Raw genomic sequence first — 11210 nt, 5'->3', positions numbered from 1 at the left:
AGGGGTCCAGCAAAGGTGATGCAGGTGCTGTCCACAGCCAGAGGAGTGGGGAAGGGATGTTATGAGCCTTCTGGCAGATGTACTCATCACTCAAAGTTGCAGTTCAGGAGTCTCATTGACTTCTTTAAGCATGAGGGCTCATTTTCTTTTTATCCTTTTGTGCACCTCCCAACCTTTGGGACAGGAAAATGAAAAGAAAGGCTCAGGAAAGCATCTCACCTGTCTGGTAATCCTTGCATTGATCTTCTCCTTGAGGCATCTACTTGGAAAAAGTCCTGGGGGTGATCTGGAGCTGTGAGCAGCCCTGACCCACACAGCTCCCTCTCCACAGCACAAGCTCCCTTCCTGCCCTCATAGGGGTCACTCCTTCCTCCCACAGCTTCTCCCCTCAGTGCCATGGGGATCTCCCCGGGCAGGCTGAGCACTGACCCTGGCAGGCGGCAGAGTCCCTGTCCCGGCACAGCCATGGGGTGAAGGGACCCTGATCTGCAGGACAGCCCTGGAATTACCTGCATGCTCACCCAGCTTCACAGCTGTTCAATATTGCTTGAACAAGAGGCCCCTCCTTACAGATCCCACAAACTCTGCCTGTGCTAACTTTAGGAGATGCCTCCAGGAGGTACAGCTGCATTGCCCTGCACCCAGAGACTTACCATGGCAAGGGCTGCAAAGATTTCTCCTCCAGTGAGCTCTCAGTCATCCTCCCAGTCCTGACCACCTTCAAGGTCTCCCTGCCTTGCTCGTCTCCCTGAGATCCCCAGGCAGAGCCCTCAGCCCTGCTGCGCTTTGCAGAGGAGCTGCTCCTGCGCAGAGCTGTCTCTCTGCAGCGCTGCCGCTTGCCATGAGCTCCCTCTGTCCCAGGAGCCCAGCCCAGCTCAGGAGCACAGGAACAGCCCAAGGTGCTTTAATGATCCCTCTGGTGGCTTTGGCGCTGAGTCCATGAACCTCAGACACAGAGAGGAAGTTGAAGAAACCTCTCAAGAAGTCAAAGTCTCATTCAAACTCCAAAGTTTCTTGTAATGTTAATGTGTCCCACTGAGGAACACTACTGAGGAACTGACCCCAGCATCTGGTTAGAGAAGGAAACTGGAGGCAAAGATGACAGGTCAGGAAAAACAAGGTGAAGGTCTCTCTGATGATCAGGAAACCTGGTTCTGTTTCTTTAACCAAAGGGCGAAGCCCTGACCCCCAACCCTGGGAAGGCAGATCCTGTCCCTCCCATGTTGCAAAGGGCTCTTCCTGAGACAGTGTGATGTGGGGCTGTGCAAGGCCAAGGGCAGGACTATGGTCCAACACCTCCCAGGTTCCTGGCTGGGGACAAGGAGGCCATGAGGCCCCTGTGCTGTAAGGACAAGGTGTCTCCTCACAGGCATCAGAGGTGGAGACAACAGCCATAGCTGAGGGGAGAAGGAGCTCATGTCTGTTGGGGGCTTTCAGCCTTTTTACATCCCTTGATCATCTCCACAACAGCCTGTGCTATGCTGTGGCATGACCTGCACCTCTTTCCCTGCAGGCTGGAGACATCCCCCCTGCTGCCCCACCTTGCTCTTGTCTGAGCATCTTCCTTCCTTTGCTGGTATCTCTCTGTCCTCCCCAGCTGTTCCTTGAAGCACAAAGCCTTGGGCTGATGCAGACTCCCTCTGGGTGACCTGCTCCACCACAGCACTGCCCTTCCAGTCACATTCCTTCCTCCACATGTCCAGCCGGAACCTCCCCAGTTGCACTTTGTGCCATTATTTCTTTCTCAAGCTCTTTCCCACTATGACGAAAACCTCCACCATCTCTGAAACCACCCTTCAAGCACTCTCAGGCTCCTCCTACACTGCTGCAGCCTCCCCAGCGCTGCTGGGCCAAAGCAGCCCAGGTCCCTCAGCATCCCACACCATGTGCACAAGGTCCTGAACCCTGCCTTGGCAGAGCCCTACACTCTCCAGTTCCTCCCTGCTTCTCCCAACTGGGAGCCGCACACTGGCACACACCTGTGTGTGTGGGGTCACACCAGTGCGGAACCGAATGGGATGAGAACTCCAGGTGTCTGGGTCCCCACGCTCCTCCTCATGGAGGCCCGTATGCAGCTGCCTTGTTCATGGTGAGCGTGCAGCACGGGCTTGTGTGGCGGCCCTTGTAGTGCCCAGGCCCTTCTCCTCAGGGCCCCTGCTCAGCGTGTCAGGTCCTGGTCTGTCCTGATGGATGGGGTTATTCTCCTGCCCCCATAAAGCTTTTTCAGAGCTTTGTGATGGCGGAATCCCAGATTTTCTCAAGGTCTGGACCCTCCCTGAACTGAAGCTCCATTTGTGGTTAGCTCTTGATGTTTGCCTGCACATGGCTTATCCTGACGAGGGTGTCTCTCCAAAGATAACAGCATGAGGAGTTTCAGGGCACTACAAATAGCCCCTCCTGGAGAAACTGGGGGGTCTTGGGGGTCTGGTGCTCATCATGCCAGAGGTCTGGACTCCGAGGGGAAGTTGCCCTTTATGTGAGGGAGCAGCAGGAATGTGTGGAGTTCTGCCTGGGGACAGAGAATATCAGCTGAACAGCTGAGGAGCCAGCATGAGAGGGCGGAACAACATGGGCAATGTTGTGGTGGGTGGACATCAGCTACAGACTCACTGATGAGGAAGAGGAATTAGATGTGGCTTCCTTCAGACAGATGAAAGAAGTCTCATGTTTGCAGGGCCATTTCTTCACAGCAGACCTAAGATATCTCAATATCTGCAAGGTACCAGCCATGCAGGAGGGATTTGGAGCTCATTGACAACATCTTCCTGACACGGGTGACTGAGGAGTCAGTGAGGTGAGCTGCCCTGTGGGACTTCACACCTACAAACCAGAAAGAGTTGGTCAGGGATGTAGCAGTCAGGGATGAGAAAGGAGAGTTGAGGCTCCTGGAAGATGATAACAAGGCAAAGAGCAGGATTTCAGGAGAGCAGGCTTTGGCCTGCGGAGGGTACTACTTGGGTCCTATGGGGTATTACCTTGGTGTCTGTAGCGTGTTTTCTCTCACATTTCCTCCCTCCTCTCTCCCACCTGCTGTTGTGCAGCGTTTTTTACCCTTTCTCAAATACAATATCACAGAGGTGCTGTCAGCATCACTGAGTGGCTCAGATTTGTCAAGGAGTGGGTCCATCTTGGAGCCAGCTGAAATCGGCTCTGTCTGACGTCGGTCAAACTCCTGTTGTTTTCTCAGAGAGGTGACAACTCTAGCACAGCCACACTCCGCCCAGTTCCAAGGCTTGGCCATGTAAACCCAATACAGGGTGACAACGTGTTGGATTTTACAAACTCCTTGACCATGAAGAAGAAATGGAAAAGATGTTCTATCAGCAACCAGAGGAAGTCTCCAGTCAATGAGCAGGTTCCTACGGGGAACTGTAATTGCCCTGGTATTCACTGGCCAGGCAAAGCAGCAGGTGCCAACAGTACAGAGGATCTTGGGCCAAGTTCTTAACATGTCTGCCTGGTGGGTCAACAAGGGTGATGCTCACCTGGATCTGGAACTGGCAAACAAGGCAGAGCTGGTCGAGGATGTGAACATCAGTGTCCACCTTGGCTGGTGTGACCAGAAACAGTGGGGTCCCAGGCACCAGAGGGGAGGGAGGAAGGCCAGCAGCAGAGCACAGGCTGGTGGGCTCCAGAGGAGAAGACTTTGACATGACTGGGGGCGCTGATAGAGGTGGTGCCAGGGAAGCAGCTCTGAAGGCTGAAGGAGCTCAGGAAATCTGACAGGCCTTACAGGACAGCCTGCTCTAAGAACGGGAATGATCTCTCTGAGTACCTACAAGAAGTAGCATTTATCTTGTGAGGCTGCTCATCTGAACTGACGGAGCTCCAGGGCAGAAAGGCAACACAGAGGAGGTGGGAGCGTGTTGAGATGTAAAGGAGGAATTTAGAAATGTTTTCCATTGATGTGGCGATGATGCCACAGCTGCCGTGGACTTGAAACCTGCAGGGGAGGCTGAGGGCAGCCAGATGAGCTGACACTGCTTCCCTACAGTAAAATAATCAACCAGGACCTGCTGCTGGACTTTGTAAGAGTAGAAGCAGACAGGACTGAGGTACTTCACAGCTTCTTTGCATCCATCTTCACCAGCAAGGTCTCCTGGGGCTTTGTTCCTGAAGGCAGGAGTATGGAGAACAGCCAGGAGTGGATGGGGCTCAAGTCAGGGGTTAATTGAGCAAACTCAGACACCATGACAGAAAAGGAAATGGGTCATTTCACCAGCTCCCCGAACACAAGTATCGCTGTGCTGTGGCACCTGACATTCCCAAAAACACCCACCTCTTGGTCCAGAGGAGTGTGACTCCTCTTGAGCTGTCCTGGCCTGTCTCCTCACTCACGAGGTGATTTAAGCACCCACTTTTCTGACATCTTCAATCTTTATCAGGAGACGCTCCAGATCAATATGAACAGGAGACTGCTGAGAGCACCTGTTCTGGAAAGGGAGGGAAGGACGAGCAGGGAAGGAAACAGAAGAAATACTGGTTTATGGCTATTTGTTATGGAAATGCTCTCTGTTTGGCTGTTCCTGAAATCTCTCTAATCACTCACACCAGACTTGAAGCCCTTTGGAAAATGATGCATAGAGGATTGCCATGAAAGGGCATTTTAGATATTAGTGAGCCCTCTGTTGCCGTGATCCTGAACTGCAGCTACTGAAAGAATGAACAAAGCTCTAAGGAAGTGAAAGGCAGAAGCAAACCCCAAGTTTCTGAGGGTGTTTGGGACCCCACGAAGGGCCATCACTGACACAGCTGTGAAGGAAACAACCAGTCGAGGTCCCTGTCCCTGGAGGCTGGTGAAGCAAAGACTTGGACAACAAGGTGGGCATGAGGACATAGCAAAAAAGAAGATGCTAGGTTAGGGCAAATGAAAAGGGATGCACAAGATGTGGTCAGGACTGTTTGGGGGCACTTTTAAAGCAGCCCTGGACCTCATGTGAATTATTCCTCTAGTCAGAGAGATCCTGAGAGCTCTCCCTAAATTGAACACATGAAGGGGATGAAAGGACAGCCTCGTTAAGGCTAGATGAGACCTCACGAGGTGTCTTGACCAACCTCCTGCTCAAAGCAGGGTCAGACCAGATTACTCAGGGCTTTATCCAAACACATCTTGGACACTTTCTGGGGTAAAGTGGATGTGCACTCCTGGGAAACAGCTTCCAGTGCTTGACTCTCCTCATGATTGGGAAGTTTCTCCCTTTCTATAGCACCTTTCCAAGCCCAACTATCCAGATTGTTTTTACCCATCTACTTACACACCAATGCAGATCCTATTATCCTTCCTTGGACACAAGAATATTGTGGGGGATAATGCTGAATGCCTTGCTGACTGCCAGGTAACAGACCACCACTGCTCTGCCCACGTCCTGCAACCCTGTCCTTTCCTCACAGGAAGCAAAGAGGATGGACAGACACAACCTGCCCTGGGTAAACCCCGTCACCTTCTCTTCCAGACACCCCGAAATGGGGTCCCAGTGGACATGTTCTGGGGCACAGCCCTTAGTTCTCCTTCTCACCCATTGGCCATTTTTGAGAAGTGCAGACAATGTGTGAGAGCTGCTAGTGGTCAGGGAGTCCCCCCAGTCTCCATGAGCTTTCCAAGATGGTGGATAGTGGCCTCACTGTGACACGGTCCTGCTGTCTCAGCTCCTGGGATGCTGCCCCTCCTGTCCCACAGACTGGAAAGGATTAAGTTAGTGCCAGTGACCCCTGACTTGATCCCCATCCACTGCTGGTTGTTCTGCCTCCAGTCACAGAGTCCAGAGAGACCTTGCTGGTGAAGATGGAGGACAAGAGGACAAAGAAATTCTCAACTCTTTCCCTTATTAATTTCATCAGTGGCCACCCCGTGTCTTTATTTTTTAGTTAACTGTTCCTTGTATTGCCTTACACGTCTAGACCGAGTTTTGATCTGGACTGTTGCTGTGCTTGGAGGCTGATGTCCTTGAAGACCAGACGAACTAATTTCTGCCACCCTGCCTTGGCAGTTTATTCCGTCCGTGTTGCAGCTCTGTCTGCAACACTGACAGCTCCAGCTCAGCCAGTCAGGTCCCTGGCTGAGGACATTGCCTCACATCTGGGCTGAACCACCCCAGCTGTGGCACCAGCCCAGCTCTGACCTGCCCCAAGGAAACCTGGTACCAAGTGTCCAAGAGCCCATGTGTGCAAAGGCTTTGCTTCAAAGCACAGACATGACATGGCCAAAGATTGCTGAATGTCTCTCTAGTCCTAGGAGTATAAAATCAGAATCAAATGGGTAAATTCCCTCAACTGAGGATATTCCTCCCCAAACTTAGAGAAATTAGATCGTTTCCTGTAACATTCCTTGTGTCCTGTCTAATGACGGAAGAAGAAAAGATGATTCTTATACCAATTTATTTTTAAATACAAAGAACACAATGCTGGAAGGAAGTGTCTGTGCAGAAGAGAGAAAATCTACATCACTGATTACTTGAGATTGTTTCAAAGGCTGTTTCCCTGGAGCCCCAGGGACTACTGGAGGGAGCCGCGAGGGGCCAGAGAAAGGGACATCATGGCTGCTCCTGTGCTGCTGAGCTGGGCTGGGCTCCTGGGACAGAGGGAGCTCATGGCAAGCGGCAGCGCTGCAGAGAGACAGCTCTGCCCAGGAGCAGCTCCTCTGCAAAGCGCAGCAGGGCTGAGGGCTCTGCCTGCAGCACCGAGGGGACAGGAGCCAGGCACAGAGAGGGGAAAGGCAATGTAGGTCGTAGGTTGCTGAGGGCTCATTGAGAGACAAATCTTCACAGTCCTAACACGGTAAGTCTCTGCATGTAGGACAATGCAGCTGCATTTCCTGGAGGGATCTCCTAAAGCTGGCACATGACACAGTTTGCAGGATGTGTCAGGTCTCTCTCATATTATCTCTGTTGTAGAGCAGAACACACTCCAGAGCAGAGCTTCCCTGCTGCCCTGTCAGTGGGAAAGGGCATGATGGCACCTTCTGCTGAGGGTGACTGCAGGGGGAGCACCCAGGGCTGCCCAGGGCTGTCCTGCAGAGCGGGGTCCCTGCACCCCAGGGCTGTGCCGGGGCAGGGACTCTGCCGCCTGCCAGGGTCAGCGCTCAGCCTGCCCGAGGAGATCCCAACAACACTGAGGGGAGAAGCTGTGGGAGGAAGGAGTGACCCCCGGCAGGGCAGGGTCCTTCTGCTGCTGGGTTCTCCGTGGGTCAAGGCTGCTTACAGCTCCAGCTCACTGCAGACTGCTTCCAATTGGATGTTTCAAGTACAAGGTCTATAGAGGTATTACTGTAAAGATAACAAGCTTTCCTGAGTCTGTTCCTTCATTTTCCTCTTCCAAGACTGGGCGGAGGGAGGTATAGGAAAGGATAAATGCAGAAGGAGCTCTCAAGTTTTAACAAGTCACTGAAACTCCTGCACTGCAGCTCTGAGTGATCAGCACATCTGCCAGAAGACTCGGAACATCCCTTCAGCCACTCCTCTGCCTATGGACAGCAGCAGCACCACATCTGCTGAACCCACCAGCCTGAGGCTGACCTGTCCTGTTTTCCATGCAACAAACAGGAAGATGCCCCCAGGCAGTGCCCTGCAAACAGGGAGGATCTGCAGGGCCAGAGTGAGGGCACAGAGGGTGGGATGGTCTGTGAGTGCTGACAGGGAAAAGACATGGATAGGGAAACACCGCCCAGGAGGAAAATCTCCCTGCAGCAAGGATATGATCTGGGAAGGAGAGGAAAATGAAAACAGAAATGTTGCAGGAGGGAGAATGCGGGAAACTCTGTACAAAGCCCTCCAATGCAGATCCCTCCTCTGAGCAGCCCCCTCGCCTCCTCTCCCACCCAGCAAAGCCTCTGCCCTCAGGGCCGGGGGCTCCAAGGCATGAAGCAGCTCCTGTGCAGCCAGAGCTCCAGTTCCCTCTGCAGAGCACAGGGGCTGAGAACAGCTGCCCGGCAATACTGGTGTGTGGGAGGTGGCTGCACAGCTGGGGAACGGTGATGCTGTCTGAGTGCCCGGCTGCCTCTGCCCTGGTCTCTCTCACACCCACCCTCACCGCATTTTCCTTCTTGCTCCACTGCTCTGGGTCACTGTTGTTGTGATCTGGTTCTTGCTGTCAGGCTCTCTGGGGATGGGAGTTTCAGCTGCAGTCACAGCCTGACCTTGTGGGTCCTTTCCTGCAGGTGTGTCCATGGGAACATGTGTCCCAGCTTTCCTCTGCCCTGTGGGGCTGTGGGCAATGCAGTCTGTGGGGCTGGGGAATGAGCCATGTGTGTCCTGGAGTAAATGCGGGGTACTGAGACCTTGGGAAAGGGTTAGTCATGTTGTGGCCTGAGGTGCATCTTTCTGCTCTCAGCAGTGCCTGGTGGCTTTTCAGGGTGACATGGCATTGTGATCAGCCTCCATCTCAGAAAGGTGCCAGCCCAGGGCAGCTGGGAGCAAGACAGAGGGACAGAGCAGCTGCCCTCACTCTGCACTGACCCACAGGCATTCTCCTGCCTTGCAGGACTCGCTCTGTTCTCCCTGAGTGCAGCAGAAATGCTGAGGATTTCTGACACCCAAGAACACTCTCCAGGGGAGTTGCAGGATTGGACTAGATGATCGTTCGACGTCTGTTCCAATCTCTAACACTCTGTGACTCAGTGAAGCTGTAAAAACCCAAACATTTCAAAATTCATTTTACCGTCCTGTTTCATTCTCGGTGATAGTGCAGATGCTGACAGGACCTTCTTCACCAGTAGCAGTTTCAGATGACAACTTTGAACCCCAGGACTGGCCCCTGCCCCCCATTCCATGACCCCCTGCTGCAGAGCAGGGCTGACTCCTGGGCAGCCAGCGGGCACAGGCCCTGCTCCTCACGGCACCTCCAGCCAGCACCACCCAGGGCTCAGCCACGGAGCTGAAGGAAGGTCTGGAAAAGGACAAGGGGGTGTGGATCAGGGGAGGGTGTGTGAGAAATGGCTTTGATTTTGCTCAGAGAAGTCTCCCCTAACGTGTTGCTTTCATTCCCTCCTCTGACAGTGCCCCATGCCCAGAGCCAGCAAATGTCCAACAGCAGCTCCATCAGTCAGTTCCTCCTCCTGGTGTTCTCAGACACACGGGAGCTGCAGCTCTTGCACTTCTGGCTCTTCCTGGGCATCTACCTGGCTGCCCTCCTGGGCAACGGCCTCATCATCACCACCATAGCCTGTGACCAGCACCTCCACACCCCCATGTACTTCTTCCTGCTCAACCTCGCCCTCCTCGACCTGGGCTCCATCTCCACCACTGTCCCCAAGTCCATGGCCAACTCTCTGTGGGACACCAGGGCCATCTCTTACACAGGATGTGTTGCACAGCTATTCTTGTTTCTCTTTTCCATTTCAACAGAGTATTTTCTTCTCACCATCATGTCCTATGACCGCTACGTTGCCATCTGCAAACCCCTGCACTACGGGACCCTCCTGGGCAGCAGAGCTTGTGTCCACATGGCAGCAGCTGCCTGGGCCAGTGGGTTTCTCAATTCTCTGCTGCACACGGCCAATACATTTTCACTGCCGCTCTGCAAGGGCAATGCCCTGGACCAGTTCTTCTGTGAAATCCCCCAGATCCTCAAGCTCTCCTGTTCACAGTCCTATCTCAGGGAACTTGGGCTTATTATCTTTAGTGCCTGTTTACTTTCTGTGTGTTTCATTTTCATTGTGCTGTCCTATGTGCAGATCTTCAGGGCCGTGCTGAGGATCCCCTCTGAGCAGGGACGGCACAAAGCCTTTTCCACGTGCCTCCCTCACCTGGCTGTGGTCTCCCTGTTTGTCAGCACTGTCATATTTGCCCACCTGAAGCCCCTCTCCATCTCCTCCCCATCCTTGGATCTGGTGGTGTCTGTTGTGTACTCTTTGGTGCCTCCAGCAGTGAACGCCCTCATCTACAGCATGAGGAACCAGGAGCTCAAGGATTCCCTGTGGAAACTAATGGTGGGATGCTTTTCAAAATAATAAACTACCCGTCATCTTCTCTTTAACAGATAACAGTTTTAATGTAACTCATTACAGGCCCAGACTTTTCTGTGTGTGTGTTGGTGGTGTTTATTTCTTAATCAGTCATGATATTTTTGTCATCCCCTTTCTAATTCACTGTCTGCTTTTCCTTTTCAGACCACTGGCTGTGTAGATATGCAGCCATGCTCTCTGTGTAGTTAAACGAAATAAAGGGCTGTGCATGTATTTATTTCACTGAGATTCTTCCTCCAAGACCTTTTTTGAGCTGCAGGGACATTTCCTGTGCATGGGTGGAGGGGAAAAGAGTCCAGCCTGGCAGCACTGCCAGGGAGCACCAGCGCTTGGCCTTCCAGAGCTGTTCTCGTTCCACTCCCGCACTCTCCTTCTCATCCCTTGTGTTGGTGCAAGGCCTGAGTGCTCTGGCAGCCTGGTCACCGTCCTGCTGTGTGTGAGTCCTGTGAGCGCAGGCAGGGACAGGCAATGGGCACTGCTGTGACAGAGCTGGCCTCAGAACAGCCTTTCCAGATGGCAAGGTGATCTCCTCAGGGCAGGGCCTGAAGGTTTATGTCTTCCTACAAAGTTTCTCTCAAGAACATTCCCATTACAGTGGCTGACAGATTGAAAAAGCGAAAAACTGTAGGCCTGCAGGTTTGGGGCATTCAGCAGAGTCCTCTCACAGCCAGGCCTCCTGCCAGAGACCTGCAGGACCAGCAGAGCAGGGTCTGGGCTGTGCCCGTGTGCACTGGACAACCCACGGCAGCTGCCCCAGGGCATCGTCATGGACTGGCCCCTCACAACCACCATTTCCAGCCCTGGGCTGTCACACCAGCTTGGAAAGTTTGTTCATGAATGAGCAGGTCAGCAGTCCATGTTTGCCTTGTACAGAGGAGAGGACAGCATCCACATCATGTACGTGAGCAGAAATGCCATCAGCTATTCTTTGGGGTTCCATGAATGCCTTTGAGACAGACAGTGTCTCAAGGTCACCTCATGTCCTTCCCTCGGCCTTGCACACCCACATCCCACGGTCCCAGGAAGAGCCCTGAGCCGTGTGTGAGGGACAGGATCCCCCTTCCCATTGCCTGGAGGTCATGGCTTCTCCTTTCTGCTTCAGAAAGCAAACCAAGGGGTTTCTCAGCATCAGAGCCACCTGCACAGGGCCTTGGCCTCCCTGTCATCACAGCCTCCAATTATCTGCTCTAACGAGTCTCTGGGGAGGCTTTGTCAGGAACAGCCCTCAGTGGGGCCCATTAATGCTTCAAGG

At 53.2% G+C, this 11210-nt stretch overlaps 1 protein-coding gene across 1 annotated transcript; it reads left to right on the top strand.

Moving 5' to 3' along the window:
- Positions 1 to 9394: 9394 nt before the first annotated feature.
- On the top strand, positions 9395 to 10799 carry LOC135999859 (olfactory receptor 14J1-like; the record flags this gene model as incomplete). The annotated part of the gene is made up of 2 exons (XM_065653431.1): positions 9395 to 9922; positions 10707 to 10799. Coding segments are annotated over 2 exons (621 nt in total), but the record flags the coding sequence as incomplete, so codon positions are not given.
- Between the last annotated feature and the right edge of the window lie 411 nt (positions 10800 to 11210).

This window comes from Caloenas nicobarica, chromosome 30 (assembly GCF_036013445.1).
Source record: "Caloenas nicobarica isolate bCalNic1 chromosome 30, bCalNic1.hap1, whole genome shotgun sequence".
NCBI classification, from domain to species: domain Eukaryota; kingdom Metazoa; phylum Chordata; class Aves; order Columbiformes; family Columbidae; genus Caloenas; species Caloenas nicobarica.
The sequence above is the reverse complement of the archived record's forward strand: the minus strand, read 5'-3'. Positions and strand labels throughout refer to the sequence as shown.